The sequence below is a fragment of the Macrobrachium rosenbergii genome, chromosome 30 (assembly GCF_040412425.1).
Source record: "Macrobrachium rosenbergii isolate ZJJX-2024 chromosome 30, ASM4041242v1, whole genome shotgun sequence".
NCBI classification, from domain to species: domain Eukaryota; kingdom Metazoa; phylum Arthropoda; class Malacostraca; order Decapoda; family Palaemonidae; genus Macrobrachium; species Macrobrachium rosenbergii.
The window spans coordinates 32,085,724-32,106,697 of NC_089770.1; the positions used below are offsets into that span (position 1 = coordinate 32,085,724).

Genomic DNA, 20,974 nt, shown 5'->3' on the forward strand with positions numbered 1-20,974 from the left:
TGAATTCCCATGCAGTCCAGGTCTTCTGCTATTCTCTTTCTCCAGGACTTCCTGGGCCTTCCCAATACTTCCATACCGACAGCTTTCCAGTCAAAATATTCCACATCCCTTCCCTGAACAGAAACTGGAAGTGGAATATAAAATTCAGGTCAAAGGTCACACAAATACTGGGACATTCAATCATTCAGTGCTGAAAGGAAACTGAGAGGAATAGAGAGGTTTGAAAGGCATAACAGGAGGAGGAGGAAAACCTTTTGCAGTTGAAGAAGCACTGTGTAACAATTGTCAGGAGAGGGTTGATGAAAGTAAGATGGAATATAGATAATACAAACGGAAGCACATTAAAAAGAGTGAAAGGGGTTACTGTATAGCGTCTAGGGGCCATGGAAGGCGTCCTACAAAGAATCTTATCAAGTAATGCCTACAGTGCTGTGTGAGGTACACTGGTGGCACTACCCCCTACAGGAGTCATGGAAGTGTCCAAAAGATATTTCGACCCAATTCAGAATCTTACCTCTCGTATGGGCGGCCTGAGCGAGTTTGTTCTTAACCAAAAAATATCTTGAGTAATTTTGAAGATTCTGACAAACAATTCTTTTAAGTAGTTGTTCCTCTGAATTCTGTTTTCAATTATACAAGCCATTTCTCCCTAACAGGGCATGACTCCATTGAAAAAAACGATGCAAGAATCAGTTACACCATACACAATAAGCACATCAGCAGCACACTGAATACCCTACATACATTGTGCCACTCACCTCTACCTTCAGTGCATTCTCCTACTTGCTAGGTATTTACGCCCTTCCTTTCCAAACCTCTTTCACTCCATCTACCCAGTGCTGTACTTTCAAAGTCTTCCTCTTCTCTTTCCATCGACATTTCTGATTCAGACATACTTCTTTTCATCTGCCTCTTGTCTGCCATTCCCTTCACATGACTGAACCATCTAAAAACACAAACTCCTACATATCTCTGCACTTCTCAACCTTTCAGTTCCTCTTAGATCACATATACTTTGCAAAAAATTCATCTCAGCAGCTTCAGTCTTTATAATTTGTTACAAAATCCAACATTCAACCAAACCCTGCCATAAACTGACTGAAACTTACAAATAAATGATGAATTCATTCAACACAAACAACCAACCATCAAATTCATCATCATCGCCTCTAATGCTGTACAACGCAAAGGGCCTCTGCAAAGTTACACCACTTGTATCTTTCCTGTTTCCTGTGCTTCATCTTCGACAAATCTCTGCTCACCTGAAGCCTCTCTCTTCACAGTTCTCATCCACGTAGGTCTGGGTCCTCCAACTCTTCTGGTGCCCACAGGAGTCCTGCGGGGGTAGTGCAAAGGACATGTCCAAGCCGTGGAACCATACAGTATACAGTAACCACAAAGTCTAAAACTAACTTGAATAATCATAGCCCTAAGGGTCTGTGCTACATAAAAGAAATGCTGAATCTTCCAAAACATAAACAAACATTAAACATAATTATCAATGAATTCAAGAAGTCAGCACCTTTGCCAAAATATCTGGCGTGATGTGTGGCTGAAACTGCATATGAAAGATTACACATAAGTTTATTACGATCTGCATTGCTATACAGACACAAATAATGGTATGACAAAGACTAAGTCTAGCAGAATTTGTCTGATTTGGGAATGAAGCTTCAAGGAGAATATTAAGAGTTGGATGGCAGGACAGAGTGAGGAACACTACCATAATGAACTTGATGAAAGTCCCACACGCCAAACAAGATAATGACTTGAAGGAGATGGAGGTAGTCTGGACATGTCCTTTGCACAACCATAGGAGAACAGCACATGATAGCGTCATCTTTGTGACTTCTGTAGCGCCAGAATTATTGGCAACCAAGACATGCTCAGACGAGAACTATGATAAATCAGATACAGAAAATGGAGACTGCCTTTGAGGACTGGGTGTGGTTCTACTGATCCAAAAGAAAGTGCAACTTTGTGTTGAACTGGAGACTTGTAATGCAACTGTAGACTGCATAAATTTCATGGAACTGTAAATAAGACCAGTACAGTATTTAGTAATTTTATTTAAGTGATGGACACATATACTTCTTTATCAGCCTCCTATTATTTTCTTTAGCAATAATGACCAAGAAGACTTGACCTTAACGGTGCTAAATTCAGTGAAAAATGTATAAAAGACTTTTCATTACTAATAAATTTCCCAATGTAATAATGTTCTAATGTATGAAGTGTTAAAAAGTTTAACTGGGACAGAAATAAAGTTTTTTTGGAATGGAATATAAAAATTTAGGTCAAAGGCCAAGTGCTGGACCATGATGAGGTCATTCAGAGCTGAAAGGGAAGTTGAGGCATAAAAAGGTTTGAAAGGGAGAACACAAGTGACAAAACCTTTTGCAGCTGCACTGTGAAACAACAACAGTTAGGAGAGGGTTGAGGAAAGTAAGATGGAAGACGGAGAATATGAATCGTGACACAGTAAAAGGAACGAAGGGGGTCACAGCAGCTAACAGCCATGGAAGGGATGATGCAAAGAACCCTAAGTAATGCCTACAGTGTACCGCACGAGGTGCACTGAAGGCACTACCTCCCTACGGGGGATATGGGAGGAGGCTGGAGACGAATGATTTGGGAAAGATGAAGGAATTTCACAGAGGCTCTTTGTGTCATACAGCATTATAGGTGATGCTGGTAAGGATATGACAGTCACAAGTTATTGTTCAAATCACACCTATAAGAAGGTAAGTCTTGCAGTTAAGTGGGCACTTATGGATTATTGAAAAGGTTCACAGGTACTTATGATGACTTATAAAACAAAATATTCTAGTCATATACGTACATGTACCAGCTGCGAGCCCACAATCTCCAGTGTCTCAAGTAACACCAACTAATATGTATATCGTTTGTCTGTATGGTACACGAATTTCATATTCGTGTTGCTTCCAGCTATCTGGGGATTTGAGGATTCTCCTCTATTATAGAAGGCAAAATGTAACCCCAGGATACATATGCTAAATTGTTCACACGAGGGTAGGAAGGAGTATATAGACATGCTTTTTGGTCTCTGTTAAACAAAGCACCTGTTAATATGGAAACAATAATCTGACGTTACTCTATTCATAAACCTACAGAAAGTAAACAATTGGTATCTTTTACCAACATGAAGTAAACAGTTTCTTGCATTAACCTAGAAAAGTAAACAATTTCTTGCAATAACCTACTAAAGTAAACAATTTCTTGCATTCACCTACAAAAAGTACAGAATTTTACCTTCATTTTACTACAGAAACTGAAGAGAGATGTCTTTTTTGACCAACAATAAACACGCAATTGCCTTCCTTCCACTACACACAATGCAAGGGCATCTTTTACCCACACAAACAACAGAAGAGGATATTCTTTTGCCAATAAAAAACACAAACACTTTTATCCTGAGACGATAAACAGAAGGATTTTCAACACACATACATCATAAATCACTCCTTTCATCCAAAATCAAAAGAACAGTGTCTTCTTTTATACACAAACATATATCCAAAGATGCTTTTTCTTTTACCTGGAAGCAATAAACTTGTGGCTTCTGTTTACCAGCAGCAAAGAGATGTATCTTTTTTTTATTTACCTAAAAGTGACAAAAAAAAATTACCATAAAAGTACCTCAACCATTTGAGGGTCTCTTGATGGCAAATGATGTCGACTGTAAAAACTCTTGAGACAAAATTCAACTCATCTATTTGGCCTTTGTTTTTAATCTTTATCAGTTTTAGAGTATAATAAAAATTCAAAAGTATTCAGCTTCAAAACAACATAAACATCGCCAGTCTATCTTAATAAATTTGCTGTCACTTAAAAGAGGTCAAGCAGTGCGTCTGATCTATCAGACATATTTCCAGATTCTCAAAGAACTTTAGTGAAAGATTTAAGCTCTTACATGAAGTGAAGACTGGAGAGGGCAGAGTTGTAGACAGCTAATGAGGAAGAGACTGAAAGGAAGTGATGACTGGCACAAAGAAGAAGGCAGTGCTGAAGGCTGTCCCCCTAGGGAGGCAGACAAAATACTGTATAGAAAATTAGACTTATTGTCTGCATACCTTTAAACAGTTAGGTCCTCCGTTTCATCTGTAAACAATAAACAGAAGCGTTATTTTTTACCTACTAAGTCAAGGTTCTTCCTTTTAGAGAAGGCCATTCCTTTTAGAAAAGACCTTCTGTTTAGAGAAGGGCCTTCCTCTTAGAGAAGGACCTTCCTTTTAGAGAAGGACTTTCCTTTCAGAGAAGGACCTTCCTTTTAAAGAAGGGCCTTCTTTTTAGTGAAGGACCTTTCTTTCAACACCACTTAATATCTTTCATGCAAAGAGATTGACTAAATACAAAATACACGGGAGCATATCATTAATTTTAATGTACAACTGCTTTTTCAAAGGTCCTCCCCATGGTTCCTATAATTCCTAACATTAAGATACTGTACTCGTTCCTTAGACGTAAAAGGAACCTTCTTACCAGAATTGGCATTGTTAAAACCAAGGTCTAAAGAATACCGTTCCGTTTGACGTCTCTAGACCGTTGGTTTCCACCTCTGCACTTAACTCCCTCTCCTCGCTATTCTCCCGATTCACCCCATTCTGAATGATCCCCTCCTTGTTTGAACTGACGGAGGGAGCGACCGAGTCCTCCTCAACGCTGTTTGGCAATGGCAAAGATGCAAGAGAGGATTATTATTGTCTGTGTCGAACGATAACGACCCACTGTCGTCGGTAGATGTACTGCTAATGGGTATGGCCTGGCTAACTGAGCTGTTCACTTTTAAGTCACTTTCAGGCTGACCGACACTGCAGTTGCTCACCTTACAGATCCCAAAGTTCAAGTCTGAAACAACGCTATCAACACAAGGTACATCTGAAATAACACTAGACTGATCTACAGTCCCATCACTCCCCCCCTCTCCACCCACAAAGACCATGTTGCTGGGGGGAAGGGTGTGACTACCCACCCTACCGCCAACAGTTAAGTACCTAACAACCTTGTTAAGAATTAAATGGCTGGTTTCCAGCTGCACTGAAGGTATTTCCATATGGAAAGGCCAAGGGTTTGTGTTTGTGTAGGAAAAATTTGTTATTTTGAGTCCATCCTTTAGATGACAATAGTATTCCCGTGCTTTGAAAAATGTAGTTTTATGCCTTTCTAGGAAAAACTCTTGAAGAAGATTATTTCTCAGGTTATGGGAAAATCTGTTTGTTTTTATTCAGCACAAGGTCACTTTAATGGTAGTTGTTATAAGTAAACAGTAGTACTCCATATACTGATACTACTATGTAAATATTTACTTGAAATGGTAAAAAAGAATGTTGCAAAAACATCCAGGGTGGGGTTTATTGATACGCCAACATTGTGGAAAGAGTGTACAAAAATACAATTGGTTTGATACAAAACATAGGAGCATGTTAGCTTATCACAAGCTATGAGGTCATTCAGAAAGTATTTGATACTGCACATGAGAAACATAAGCATACGGGCAGTCCTGAGTTACGACAGACATCCCCTCCTGAGGCAGCGACTTGAGTCAAATCCATCTTGAGTCAGATCTTAATGATAGTAATAGTAACAATAATACTGTTTACTTCAAATCACACAATCTAGATAGATCTGATAAAATGATAAAAATTACAATACACAACCTACATACACAAGATAAAATGATAAAAATGATAATTGGCATTAAATACAGAGCTTAACACTAAAAAAATTTTAAAAAAGTGAAGAATTATTAGCGCTGTAAGATCGGATTGACATATGTCGAGACTGCCATAACCCCGGGGACTCGCTGTACTGTACTGTACATGGTAACATTGAAAGCTGATCAAGCTGACAGTAGTACAAGACTTCCCATGCTGAGGAGTTAAATAAGGTCTCTAGTGCTTACATACTATACACACACACACACACACTTACTTTCTGCATTGATCAGATACATAAGATACATACCATCACTAGGGCTTACATACAAAACAGTCACTATATCTTTAGTTAATGGACTAAGTGAGCACTTACGAAATAAATGTCCAAGAAAGGACCTTACGTTGTAATGGTGTGTGGTCATTTTGATGGCAGTTTATGTCACCTGTATTTAGTGAGGGCTGCCATTCTAAGAATTTGTTTTTCTTTTTGGTTAAGAGGGACTTCCTACTATGTTGAACTATCCTGCAAGACTCTTATTGCTTCTGGGAAGTCATATAGATTTTCAATTACTGTATATTTCATTGTTTGCCATTTACCAGATTCATTCTTTACTGACAATTAACTTGTTTTCAACCAGTTTGTGATATGTATTAGATAAGTTGTAGTGTGGATGTGCCCTAAGATTATTTTTACAGGTAAATGCTTTCTCACATTCCTAGCACATAAGCAAGCCATCATTAATCCACATTTGCAAGGACTGGAGTACCCCAATATATATATGTACAACAGATAAAAATGAATAGAAAGCCTCCTGTATAGTTGGCAACACTGCATGGCCAGAAAAATGCAATATTAATGCTGTTAACATCCATATAGAAGACTAAGAAAGGGGTACTGTGAGGGTGGTAAGCTGTGGTAAGTATTTTGGGGGTGCTTGGTGGGGAGGGCCCTCATCTGCATGGGAGCTTTTGCGACTGTGCACTTATGGGGTGGGAGGGCCAGGACAGCTGAGTGGGGAGAGCTGGGCAAAGCTTTATCTGTTTGGGAGCTTTCACCACTGTTATTGGCTAAAAAGCAAAAATGTCATTACACGTCATTTCTTTTCTTTTATTACTTTTGGGTGGCTGAGTGTCATGACTCGTCATAGAAGTTTCGATCTCTCATTGGCTGCTGGTGTTTGTCCTCCCACTCTCACTCTCTTCCATTGGCCCCTCTGATGATAACTCCAAAAATTACAATGAATTTATGACTTTTAAATTGATGAACAAAATTATTTTATATTAAGTAAGGGCTTTTCTCAAGTTGCAATACCAGTGAACTGAAAAACTTAAAGAACACATTACAAAATAACTTATCAGTATAAAATGTCCAGTCATGTTGCATCAAAACTTTTCTTAGCTATCAGCGTCTGTCTTTGAATGTGTATATACACACCATGAAAGTGTGTTTGTTATAAGTACACATATACATCATACTGAAGTCATTTACAATACACACTTGCTGTGTGTTTGCTTGCCTTCTCTTTCTCTCTCTGGGTTATTCTTTATTGCTATTTATTTATAATTATAATATGGCATACAAAACTTTGGGAATCCTTCCTTGCTCAAAACCCCTTATACTCACCTTCAAATTAGGCAATCATAATATATCTTTGGTTGAAACCCTGGGTAAACATTTAATGCATTATGTTTAATGTTAAACACAATTATATATACCACGTTTTGTTATGGGACATAACTTGTAATCGTACGATCATGCACAATACAACAAAAAGGTAGTAACCAGATACTACACTATTGATATACTGTAATTGGTTACACAAGAGTAATTTACATGTAATCAACTGAACTTTGTATCTTGTAAACTTAATTGTACAGTAAAGTACTTAAAGGTATTGCCTGGCCATACAACACAAACAAAAGCCCATGTATTACTTTAGTTCTTGTTCACTTTTCATTCAGCCCTAACCGTTAAATTAGAATCCATAGGAGGCAACAGTTACTTCATACCCATGTAGGTCAAAGAGACAACAAAATGATTAGGTATTGCGTTTAGATCTTGTCTTCTGCTCATTCAGTTGTAACTGTATAAAAACTACTGTACATATCTGTAAGTCTCTCTCTTCACTTTGCAGGTTTAAAAGCTCTTCTTATCAATTTAGGCAAATGTGAAGGGTAATATTTAATTTTAGCCTTCAAAGGTAATGCCAATTGTAGTTTTGCATCTCTCTCTCACTTTTGCCAGAACTCAAGGAGTGATTTCCATACCTTAGGGAACTCGGCATGTGTCACCTTGTTTCTATAAACTGCTCACATTCAGCGTAAGAACTCAGTATTGAAATAATTTGCTTAATTTTTATTTGTGGCCTTTTAAAGTAAATTACTTTCAGTTAATTTCAACTGAATTTTCTTTTTGTGCCACAAGAAAAGCTGGTTAAAGTTCTTCTCACTCCAACCGAAGGTTATTAAGTGGTACCTCGCCCATGAAAGTTTTTTTTCCTCTTTTCATGTATTTATTTGGCTGAATGCTTGTTTGGTGATTCCCCGTTCATTGCCTCACGTTTGGTGGGGACTGTTGGCTGAGGATGAAGGCAGTGTGTATTCGGCTCCTTATCGTGGAGGTTTTGCTGACCTTATTCCTGCAGGACATCCATATTCTGGAGACTTTATTCTGTCTGAACGCCTCGCTGCATTTGAGGCTCCCCTTTTTCCCTGTACTTTGGAGGACGTTATCTGGAGACTTTGTTGCAGATGCTTACTGAGGGGCATCCCCTTTGCTGCAGTTGGACGCCCTTCCCGTGCATTCTGGAGGACACTGCCTGTGCCCCTCTGTATTTACTATTCGCCTTGCATCCTTGGACTCACCTGTGGCCCTTGGAAGGACAGCCTGTCTTTCCCCTCATCCTGCTAACCTCCGGAGTCGTGAAAACGCCTGATTGTGTTTTGATAGCTGGTAAGGATATAAACTGTGTTCACCGTCTGTAGACGTTGCTGCAGCCTTTTTGTGACTCCAGGACCGTTTTTGGACAGTCGTGTGTGTTGCCGCCAATTCTATAAATCAAAATCGACGTGATTTATTATGTATGTAATATTAAGGTTTATTTGTAAAATTTAGGTTTAAGGCTCTTCCCCCCTTTCATTCTCTCACACTAAAGTTTTCAGGGCTTTCATAGGAATAGGTTGTTTTCCTTCCTCCTCCTAATTACTGTCTCTTGTTCTATCGTGTGAAAATGACATTATAATAAAATAAAGTTTTATGTACTTACCAAATAATTACATAGCTATAGTTTCTACTTTATGTGGCAGCTCAAAATTCGAAATTCGTGGTAGCGCTCTTTTGTTTTAGGTGTAGGTATGCTGCCCGCCCACTATCAGGGAAGAATAGGTACAATGTAGCTAAAGAGCTCAATTCATTTATGCTCTATGTCCATGAGAGGGGAGGAGGGCAGGCTCTGATCATGTAATTATCAGGTAAGTATATATAAAACTTTATTTTATTATAAAAATGTCATTTTTTATATAAGTAACTTACCAAATAATTACATAGCTGAATCCCACACTGAGTGGAGGTGGTTTGAATGGACATATACTACCCAAAAAACTACTCGATGTGGAGGATAATTTGGGATAGCAAATTGGCTAGCATCTTGAAATGCTTGTTGTAACCTTACCTGGTGAGGGAGCAACACCAGATGGGTACTGCCTCTGGTCATAGCTCCTCTCAACCTGTAGCGGCGTGGCGGTAGAGCCAAGGTTGCCACTACTTGAGTGGGTGCTTTGCAACATATGTTAATTGCAGGTTGCCAAAGCTAACAATCCCAAAGGATCACATAAATAATATGTGGATCTACCCTTGCCCTGGCCACAGTACAATAGAACAACAAAGACCAGATAAAATTAACCTACAACACACGAAATTTTAGCCAAAACCATAAAATACAGATTGGTGGCACTCACGACTCAGTGTCCACCAGACTTCTTGAGAAGTACAACTATCCTTATTCAAGGAGAGTGGATAGAGGAAAAAGGAGGCATTCCTCCTATCCTTCATCCCCAAATACCATGCCAGCTGCGAAGAACGGCCCTAAAGTACTGCATTTTTCATACACCGTTTCAATGTCCCGTAAGTAAAACATGGCAAACACCAACTTGCACCTCCAAAATGTTGTTTACAAAATTGAAAGAGACAGGTTACGTCTGAAAGCTAAAGACGTCGCCACAGCTCTTAGTACTGTAAATCATCTTGAACTCCCGAATGTGCTTCCGAAATCACGGATCTTAAAAAGAATGATAATGCATTCTTGGACAGAGGATGGCTGGGGTTTTTCACAGAGCACCAAAGATTAGGGGACGATCCTCTAAGGTTTTTGGTTCTCTCAAGGTATACTCTCAAAGCTCTTACAGGACAGAGGACTTTCTCTTGATCGGATGGGCCTAGTACTTCCAACAGGCTCTTGATTGAAAAGGAGCGAGGCCAAGGGTTAGCCGGGTCCTCATTCTTGGCCAAAAAATCCAAAATTAGTGAGTATAACGCAGTGCCTTGTGAGAAACCTATCCTTTTATTAGTGGCATGAAGCTCGCTGGCTCTATTGGCTGTAGCCAGTGCCATCAAGAATAATGTCGTCTTCATAAGATTCCGAAGTGATGAAGAATCTAAAGGTTCAAACTGTGGTCCTGACAGCCAGTTGAGGATCACATCCAAGTTCCAAGCAACTCCCGAGGGTTTAACTTGCTTACTAGTATTCAAATGTTTGATTAAATCACTGATGCCTTGGTTTGAAGACAGGTCTACCCTTCTGTGTTGGAATACTGAACTCAACATCGCTCTGTAACCCTTGATGGTAGATGTTGTGAGTCCTTTTGATGTTCTAAGATGTAAAAGAAAATCTGCGATTTGGGCACAGACGTTTGAGAAGAGGAGATATTTTGCTCTCGGCATCACTTCCTAAAAACTGCCCACTTGGATTGGTAGACTGCAGAGAAGATTGTCGCTTGCACTTAGCAATAGCCTCTGCAGCCTTCCTTGAAAATCCTTTCACTCTGACAAGCTCCCTGACAGTCTGAAGCCTGAAGTGCAGCTGTCTGAGAAGACTTCTCTTCTGAGGATGTAGCCTTGGGAAGTCCGTCAAAAGGCTCAACAGATCGTGGAACCACTCCTTGTGTGGCCAAAAGAGAGCGACTAAGGTCATTGACACGTTGTTGTGTGTACTGAACTTCCTTAACACTTCCCTCACCATGCTGAAGGGAGGGAAGGCGTAAAGGTCAAAGTTCGACCAGTCCTGCAACATGGCGTCTGTTGCCCATGCTTGTGGGTCTGGAGCCGGGGAGCAATACAAAGGAAGATGGTAGTTCCTTGATGTCACAAACAGGTCTATCTATGGCTTTCCCCACAGCTTCCACAGGTTGGTGCACACCTGTGGATTGAGTGTCCATTTCCTCGGTAGGACCTGTTAGCCATTGCTCAAATTTGTCTGCAAGGACATTCATCTTGCCCTGAATGAAGCGGGTCACTAATTGGGTCTTGTTGCTCCTTGCCCAAAGAAGAAAATCTTTGTCGCTTCGTAGAGTGTAAAAGAATGGGTCCCTCCTTGATTCTTCATATAAGCCAGGGCTGTCATGCTGTCCGAATGAACCACTACTGTCTTGTGGAAGGTTAGTGTTGCAAAGTGCTGAAATGCCAAATGAATCGCTTTTAATTCCTTTACGTTGATTTGGAGGTTTCTTTCGGTAGGCGACCATGTTCCTGACACCTCAACGTCATTGAGAAGGGCTCCCCAACCCAGATCCAAAGCATCTTGAGTATAACGTTAGGTCGGGGTTTGTTGGAGCCAGAGACCTTCCTGTTGTGAATCTGTCTTCTGCTAGCCACCACTGGAGGTCCTCTTTTATTTGGGGAGTAATGTTGAAAATGAATGAGTCCGGGAACAACTTCCTTTTCCAATTGGCCTTGAGGTAAAATTGCAGTGCTCTTGTATGTAGCCTGCCTAATGGAACGAACTTCTCTATGGAAGAGAGAGTTCCTAGAAGACTCATCCATTCATTGGCTGAGCAGGAGTGGCAAGTTACGAAGTCCTAGACTTTCCTGCAGCAAGTTAGTATCCTTTGTTGGGATGGAAAAGCCCGAAAGCTCTGAGTCTATCACTATCCCCAAATATAGAATAGACTGAGTCAGGACTAACCGTGACTTCTTGAAGTTTATTAAAAGGCCTCAATCTTGGGCGAGACGAAGAGTTTTCTGCAGGTCCTCCATGCACTGAGGTCTTGAGGGGGAGCGTAGGAGCCAGTCATCCAGGTAGAGAGATGTTTATTCCCATGCTGTAGCCATTTCGCTAGGGGAGTGAGTACCTGGGTAAAAACTTGAGGGGCCGTGGAGAGTCCCAAGCAGAGTGCTCGAAACTGGAAGACTCTGTCCTGGAACATGAATCTCAGATACTTCCTGGAGTCCTGGTGAATTGGAATGTGGAAGTAAGCCTCTTGCATGTCGATCGTAACCATCCAGTCTCCCTGATGGATTGCCAACAAAACCAACTGATTCGTCTCCATTTTGAATTTCGTTGTTTGAACGAAGAGATTCAGGGCACTGATGTCCAAGACAGGTCTCCATCCTCCCGATGACTTGGGAACCACGAAGAGGCGGTTGTAAAACCCCCACGTGTTTACGTCCTCGACTACTCCACAGCTCTCTCTTCTGGTATGGCTGACCCTTCCCAAGATAGGGCCAAAAACCTCTCTGAGTCTACGGAGTAGGCTGTTAAGCTGATGGGAGAGGTTACTAAGGGAGGTTTCTCCCTGAAAGGGATAGCATAACCTTCTTTTAATACTTTCAGCACCCACGGCTCCACATTATTTTTCCATACTGTCCTGAAATGGTAAAGTCTTGCTCCCACTGGAACACGGAGGATGGACGTCTCACTTTCTGTGAGTTGTTTTGTTAATGGGTTTCCTAGTTGGTCTGGAGGTTCTGAGGTTGGCTCTAGATCGGGACTGGAAATGACCTCGAGAACTCGAAAGGCTTGTTGCTGCATGGGCGACAACATTCTAGGAGTTGTGCTTGTAGTGGCTCATGCAGGGAACTATCTTTTGGTGGATTGAGTGAGGTGGTCTTGAGTCAACTTCTTCTGTAGATCCACTGAAATCTGTTCCAGAGTGTCCTGCGGGAATAAACTATCCTTGTCCAGGGGTGCAAAAAGAAGTGAAGAACGTTCCGATGGGGTGACTCCTTTTGCCGTGTACGAGCACCACACATCTCATTTCTTGAGGACTCCTGCTGTGAAGATGGTAGTGGCTAGTTCTAGTGCTCCATCTCTTACGGCTCTATCTGCGCACCCCAGTACTCCCAGCCAGTCCGAAGTGAAGTTCTCTTGAAGGGACGTACAGTCTTCTATCTTCTTGGGTAGGGTCCCCACCGTCCAATCTAGAAAACTAAAGATCTCGAAGACTTTAAATATATCTTTAAGAAGATGGTCTAATTCCGAGGCTGTGAAGAGAATTCTGGCCGAAGAGAAAGCAGAGCGACAAGAAGCATCTATGATACTGGAGAAGTCCCCTTGAGAGGAGACAGAAACTCCCAAGGACGGAGCTTCTCCAGTAGCATAAGACAGATACTTCTGCCTTATCAAATGTGAGGGAGGGTCACAGAAAACCGCCTTCCCGACTTTCCTCTTCTCTGCTAGCCAGGCATCCATGCGGCCGAAAGCTTTCTTCGACGACAAAGACAACACCACACGTGGCAGTCTGGAGGTACCTGGTGGTTGTCGCATCAAGTAGTCTGAACCCAGCGATAATGGGACGACTGGAGAGAAGAACAACGGATAGCAGACCAGGAAAAACCAGAGCAGCACTGAGTAATGAGAGGCAGATTGCTCCTCTTCTGTAGGTTCCTCAACAGACAAAACGGATGATCCTAGGGGTTCCACGGTGTCTTGCACTACTGGAGTTGGCTTTTGAAAAAGGCTCAACACTTTATCAAGCCGAAGTTGAATTGGCGCCAAGGAGGGATCTTGAGTAACAGACGGAAATTCTCTTGTGGCATCCGAAACTGGAAATTCTCCCTGCGGGGTCACAACGAAATTAGAAGAGGGGTGGACTTCGAGAGAGGCGCCCCCAACGACTGGACGCACGGACGTTGGGCGCCCACCCGCTGTTGAAGCAGACACTGACTCTTTGAAAGTGACTGCATTGTCCGTGGACACTTGGCGCCCCAAGGATGGGCACTAGGTGATCTAATGTTCCTGCTCTGAGCGGTCAAACACGGGCTCTTCTGACTCAGAATCTGGGCACTCATGAACAGGTAAGGCAAGAACTGCGCGCTCATGCGATGGCCACTCAGACATTGGGCGCTCTAGAGATGAAAGCTCGGATGCCGAATGATCTACGAGTTGGCGCTTACGCACACCACTATCATACACTGGCGCTCGTACTCTTGGCGCCCATGAGCTGGACTGGCACACACTCCTTTGGGGTCGGAACGCACTTTCGCACCTGAATGGGAGCGAGAACCTCTTACTGGCGACTCCCAAAAACTACAAGGGAGAGGGCACGTTCTCTCTCTACAGCTCGCTTACAAGTTGTGGGCAAATCTGAATCCACTGAAGCGCCCGGCCTTTTCAATGGCCTAGATACATTGGCAAAAGGGTCACTGCGTTTCTTTGATGCGGGAGCGTCTGAATCACTTGAAGAAAGGGCATGTGCATCCATTCAAACACCTTTCCAACAGCGTTCTGTTCTTCCGCAGGCTGGGATTGGTGAACAACAGGCTCAGATGAGGCAACGACTGCTCGTGGGCAAACCCCACCGACCTCCCTTGGACTGCCAGTTTGCCTCCTCCCATGTTGGCAAGGGAGGGAAGTTTAACAGGGACCTTGGTCTACAAGCATCGGTGGGACAAACAGCCGCCCCCTCCACTGACACTTCACTCGACACAACACTATTAAATTTGTCCATTAGGACCTTCACAGAGTTCCCAATCTGGGAAACAGTATTGACAAGTAAATTAAATTTTTGATCTACCCGTGCTTCTAAGCTGGCAATGGCATTGGGTTCAGCAGAATGAGAGCTAAGTAATGGAGTGATAGGAAAAGCTGGAGGGCTGGAAATGGGAGAAAAGGCTGTCACAGGCGTTGAAGGGATAGGCATAACATCAATATCAACCTCTGGAGAAAGACCTACAATAGCACAAGCCTTAGCTTCGGCCGTAGCTGTAGCTTTTCTAATTCAGTCACGCTGCAATTTGTTTAAGTGTGTATGTAAAGTCTTCCATTTACCTTTACATTCGTCACAATTCAATTCCGGAAAACAAATTTGTTCCCTACAAGTACAATAAATGGCATGCGAGTCATATTTTGCAGACATAAGTCTAGTTTTGCAGCCTTTGCTGCAGTACCTAATGCTAGACAAACTAGAGTCAGACATAATGGTCAAAATTCCAATTAGATAAGTAACAGTCGAAGAAATAATCCAAATTCTAGCTAAGCTAGATAGCTGTGCTACCAAAAGCAAAGAGTACTTCATCAAAAATGATTTCCAACCATCCGTTGAAAACGGAATGAGCTGCTAATAACTGGTGTTCAGTCATTAACCAGCAGAAACGAATTGGGCTCTTTAGCTACGTTGTAACTATTTTTCCCCGATAGTGGTCGGGGCTGCATACCTACACCCAAAACAAAAGAGCGCTACTGCGAATTTCGAATTTTGAGCTGCCACATGAAGTAGAAACTATAGCTATGTGATTATTTGGTAAGTTACTTATATAAAAGTTTAATTTAGGTAAAGGTTTTTTGTACACCCTTATGCAGTTTTTTGTGGGGTTTTCATTTAAGTTATGATTAAGTTTTTTTTTGTAATACAGTAAATAACTAATATTGTTTAGTGCATATACATACAAGTATGCATCAAGATGCTGTGCATTTGCACATTGTCTTTCTCCCCAAGGATTGTTCTTAATAAAAAAATTTTTTCCAAGCTAGTCCCATGTAAACAGTTACGGCAAGCAAACAGGCATGAGAGGGAGAGAGAGAATTCCAATGTTAATTTTCTTATACATTTATTCAGTATCATACAGTTTGGTTTTCATTATGTGTACATTACAGTACTGTAGTGTATTCTGTATTGTTTATAAGCATATACTGTACAGTATTGTAGTCATAAAACATGAAAAAAGTACAAAATTATAATTATCAAGATATAATTATTTGGATATTTACACCTGTTAAAGTTAGCTTATATCTTCGTGCCATTATGTTCGATCGGCATACGAAGTATAAAAAATAATGCTTGGCCAACCCGCTAGGAATGTCTCTGTAATCACCCATTTCCCACCAGGTGGCGTTTGAATGTTTACATTCTCGTCAGAATTTTTCATACCGTGTGCTTATTATGTAGACTGTGAATCGGCATTAGTAATAATTTTGATGATTTCTGCCTTATTTCTCCTGTACAGTATTGTGCTTGTTTTTTATTCATGCATTATGTCATCTACAACAAGCTGAGATGAAAGCATTAGGCTGTATAGGAAAGAGTTTGTGGAAACTGACTGTTTCGGTTGTGTATGACCATGTAACATAACTTTTAAAAGTAATTTGTATTTTTCCTAACTATACAAACCTGAGGTCCTTTACATAAGGAATTACTTTCAGCAAACCTGGGACGGCCAGTAAACTTTTGAGGAAGGTGGTTGGGCAGTTAACCCTTAAACGCCGACTGGACATACCATACGTCGACTAAAATTGTCTGTTGGGTGCCGAGTGGACATACGGTACGTCAACTACAAAAAATTTCAACCTTCGGTCAACTTTGACTCGACCGAAATGGTCGAAAAACGCAATTGTAAGCTAAAACTCGTACATTCTAGTAATATTCAATCATTTACCTTCATTTTGCAACAAATTGGAAGTCTCTAGCACAATATTTCGATTTATGGTGAATTTTTGAAAAAAACTTTTTCCTTATGCCCGCGCGATAACTGCTGAAAATTTCAGAAATTCTTTCGTCATTTTGTCATAATTTTTGCACCATTTTATATTAGCCGTTACATAAAGTTTTATATATGAAAATGTGCGCAATTTCACATAAAAAACAACCCATGGTTGTAGCTTTTATCAGTTTGGAAATATTTTCATATAAATCACGATAAGTGCCAAAATTTCAACCTTCGGTCAACTTTGACTCAACCAAAATGGTCGAAAAATGCAAATGTAAGCTAAAACTCTTACATTCTAGTAATATTCAATCATTTAACTTCATTTTGCAACAAATTGGAAGTCTCTAGCACAATATTTCGATTTATGGTGAATTTTTGAAACTTTTCCCTTACGTCCGCGCGAGGTAACTCGGCCGAACATCTCAAAAATTCTTTCGTCACTTTGTCGTAATGTTTGCACTGTTTTATATTAGTCGTTACATAAAGTTTTATATATGGAAATGTGCGCAATTTCATGTAGAATACAACAGAAAATAACTGATGGTTGTAGCTTTTATCAGTTTTGAAATATTTTCATATAAATCACAATAAGTGCCAAAATTTCAACCTTCGATCAACTTTAACTCGACCGAAATGGTCGAAAAACGCAATTGTAAGCTAAAACTCTTACATTCTAGTGATATTCAATCATTTACCTTCATTTTGCGATACACAGGAAGTCTAGCACAATATTTCGATTTATGGTGAAATTTTGAAAAAAAACTTTTTCCTTACCTCCCGTCGCGCTAACTCTGCTGAAAATCTCAGATATTCTTTAGTCACTTTGTCGTAATTTTTGCATCGTTTTCTATTAGCCATTACATAAATTAAAATGTGCATAATTTCGTGTAGAATACAAAAAAAAATAACTCATGGTTGTAGCTTCTATCAATTTTGAAATATTTTCATATAAATCACGATAAGTGCTAAAATTTCAACCTTTGGTCAACTTTGACTCGACTGAAATGGTCGAAAACTGCAATTGTAAGCTAAATCTCTTGCATTCTAGTAACATTCAATCATTTACCTTCATTTTGCAACAAACGGGAAGTCTCTAGCTCAAATATTTCGGTTTATGGTGAATTTAAAAAAATACTTTTTCCTTACCTCCGCTCGCTAACTGCTGAAAACCTCAGAATTTCTTTAGTCATTTTGTCGTAATTTTTGCACCGTTTTCTATTAGCCATTACATAAAGTTTTATACATGAAAATGTGTGCAATGTCATGTAGAATACAACAAAAAATAACTCATGGTTGTAGCTTTTATCAGTTTTGAAATATTTTCATATAAATCACGATAAGTGCCAAAATTTCAACCCTCGGTCAACTTTGACTCAACCGAAATGGTCAAAAAATGCAATTGTAAGCTAAAACTCTTACATTGTAGTAATATTCAATCATTTACCTTCATTTTGCAACAAACGAGAAGTCTCTAGCACAATATTTCGATTTATGGCGAATTTTTGAAAAAACTTTTTTACATCCAGCGTTACGAATTCATGCATCATTTTGTGATAATGTTTTCTCTGTGTTGCTTTGATCGTTTTACACTTTGTTATATACCAAACTCATTGCAATTTAGTGTACAATACAACGAAAAAAAATAATAACTCATTAGCTTTAACCGTTTTGCTCACAATGCGATTTGTATACAATTATATATGAAATTTTTTTTCACGCTGTCATATATTCCAATATTTATATATGATACTGATATTTTTTTCATTTCTGATGGTTGCATACTAAACTTCAGGCAATTACAAAAAAAGGAGCCAAAAATGAACTCTTAATCTTAAAAACTAAGCGTGCTGTGATTTTTTGAAAAAACTTTCTTTCCGCTTCGGCGCTAACACTCAAACCCCGCCTGCATACGGCAGGCACTTTTGTAAATAGAGGCTCGGCGTTTAAGGGTTAACTGCCTAACCATCTTGTTCGAAAGTTTAACAGCCGTTCTGGCTTCACTGAAAGTAATTCCTTATGTAAAGGACCGAGGGTTTGTATATTGTGAAGGAACAACTATATGTTAGCCTGGCTGTTAAGCCACGATATCCTTCTCCCCACACTCTTCACACACAGAAGTTTTGAGTTTGGAGGGGTAAACTGGATAGCTGTTATGCAACAAGGCCATCGAGCCATGGCCATTTCCAGCCTCATCCAGTTTGCTTGCTGAACATTGTTTCTCTGGATACACTAACCCACCATCCTCATTCAGTGTGGTAGTCAACTAACTTAACAGTAGGCAAGATTCACTCCGAACAATGAAAATTTCCATGATAAACTCAATTATTTGGATACTTACCAACTGTTAAAGTGGAAACCCACCCAGCCTCCCCACATCTTAGTGGGCGGTCAGGAAGAATTCTTAAAAGAACGTAAACATTCCAATGCCACCTGGTGGGAAACAGGTGATTACAGAGACTTCATAGAGGGTTAGCCAAGAATTTTGAAAAATTTTGTATGCCAATTGCACCTACTGGCATGAAGATATAAGCTAACTTTTATAGTAGGTAAGAATCATTCCAAATAACTGACATTTTACATCCATGAAGTTTTTTTTTACCATATCCACAAATTTCCAAACTCCACAAGAGTGCTGGATATATTATAGCATGTAATTGAGGGTTTATTGTAAATGGCTACTTTCCAGTATGAAAACTCATGTGAATTATAAGCTGTTTCCTGGAATATGCTTTCCCACATTCTTGGACATGAATGGCTTCTCTCCAGTATGAATTCTCATATAAACTGTAAGATCAGGTTTCCTGGAAAATGCTTTCCCACATTCCTTGCACATTAATGGCTTCTCTCCAGTATGCATTCTCATATGATGTGGAAGATGTTTTTTCATGGAAAATGCTTTCCCACATTCTTTGCACATGAATGGCTTCTCTCCAGTATGAATTCTCATAAGAACTCTTAAGGTTTGGTTTCTGGGAAAATGCCTTCCTACATTCCTTGCACATGAATGGCTTCTCTCCAGTATGAATTCTCATATATCTGCAAGACTCGATTTCCTGGAAAATGCTTTCCTTGTATATGAATAGCTTCTCTCAAGTATGAATTCTCATAGGAACTGTAAGATCAGGTTTCCTGGAAAACACTTTTCCACATTCCTTGCACATGAATAGCTTCTCTTGAGTATGAATTCTCATATGAACTGTAAGATTTGTTTTCTTGGAAAATGCTCTTCCACATTCCTTGCACATGAATAGCTTCTCTTTAGTATGAATTCTCATATGAACCGTAAGATGTGATTTCTGGGAAAATGCTTTCCCACAGTCCTTACACATGAATGGCTTCTCTCCAGTATGCATTCACATATGACGTGTAAGATCTCGTTTTATGGAAAATGCTTTCCCACATTCCTTGCACATGAATGGCTTGTCTCCAGTATGATTTTTCATATGCTCTGCAAGATTTTGTTTCCTGGAAAATGCGTTCCCACATTCCTTGCACATGAATGGCTTCTCTCCAGTATGAATTCTCATATGAGCTGAAAGAATACTTTTGAAGGAAAATGCTTTCCCACATTCTTTGCACATGAATGGCTTGTCTCTAGTATGAATTCTCATATGAATTGTAAGATAATGAATGGCTTGATCAGTATTTCCTGTAAAAATGTTTCCTACATTCATTGCACATGAATGGCTTCTCTCCAGTATGAATTCTCATATGAACTCTTAGACGTGATTTCCTGGAAAATGCTTTCCCACATTCATTGCACAAGAATGGCTTCTCTCCAGTATGACTTCTCATATGAACTGTAAGAGATGGTTTCTTGGAATATACTCTTCCACATTCCTTGCACATGAATGGCTTCTCTCCAGTGTGCATGGTCATATGATAAGTAACATATTGTTTCCTGGAAAATGCTTTCCCACATTCCTTGCACATGAATGGTTTCTCTCTGGTGGGATTTGTGATATGACTTTTAAGATTAATTTTCTTGTAAAATGCTTTCTCACAGTCAGTGGATCTGAAAGGCTTCTCTCCATTGTGACTGTTCCTTCTTTCTTGCTTTACTTCCTTTTTGCAAGTTAGTGGATCTTTTTCATTCACTACTGAATTCATCATCTTCATTAGACTCACAGAGTACCTCCGGCTCTATTTTGATGTCCATCAATGGATCCAAAAACAAAAAGTCACCATTACTGGTTTCACTAACGGCACCCATGTTGCTGTTTTCTTGTTTTAAAGAAGGGTGTGATAATGCACCTTCGGTTTCACTTTTCAAAGGAAATTCTAAAGAATGTTCTGGATTCATGCTTGGCATATGTGTCCTTCAACCTTCAAAACATTTTTTCCCAATATGCTACAGTTGGTGAACCTTTTTCAATCA

The 20,974-nt window shown here is 40.1% G+C and overlaps 1 protein-coding gene across 1 annotated transcript; it reads right to left on the minus strand.

Moving 5' to 3' along the window:
- Nucleotides 1-20,235: 20,235 nt before the first annotated feature.
- Nucleotides 20,236-20,709, minus strand: LOC136854856 (gastrula zinc finger protein XlCGF49.1-like). The gene has a single exon (XM_067131389.1). The coding sequence runs from the start codon at nucleotides 20,707-20,709 to the stop codon at nucleotides 20,236-20,238; it is 474 nt and encodes a 157-aa protein (XP_066987490.1).
- Nucleotides 20,710-20,974: the final 265 nt, after the last annotated feature.

Excerpts from the sequence above, each read along its gene's own strand:
- LOC136854856 (XM_067131389.1), bottom strand. The coding sequence starts at position 20,709 with ATGATGAATTCAGTAGTGAATGAAAAAGATCCACTAACTTGCAAAAAG.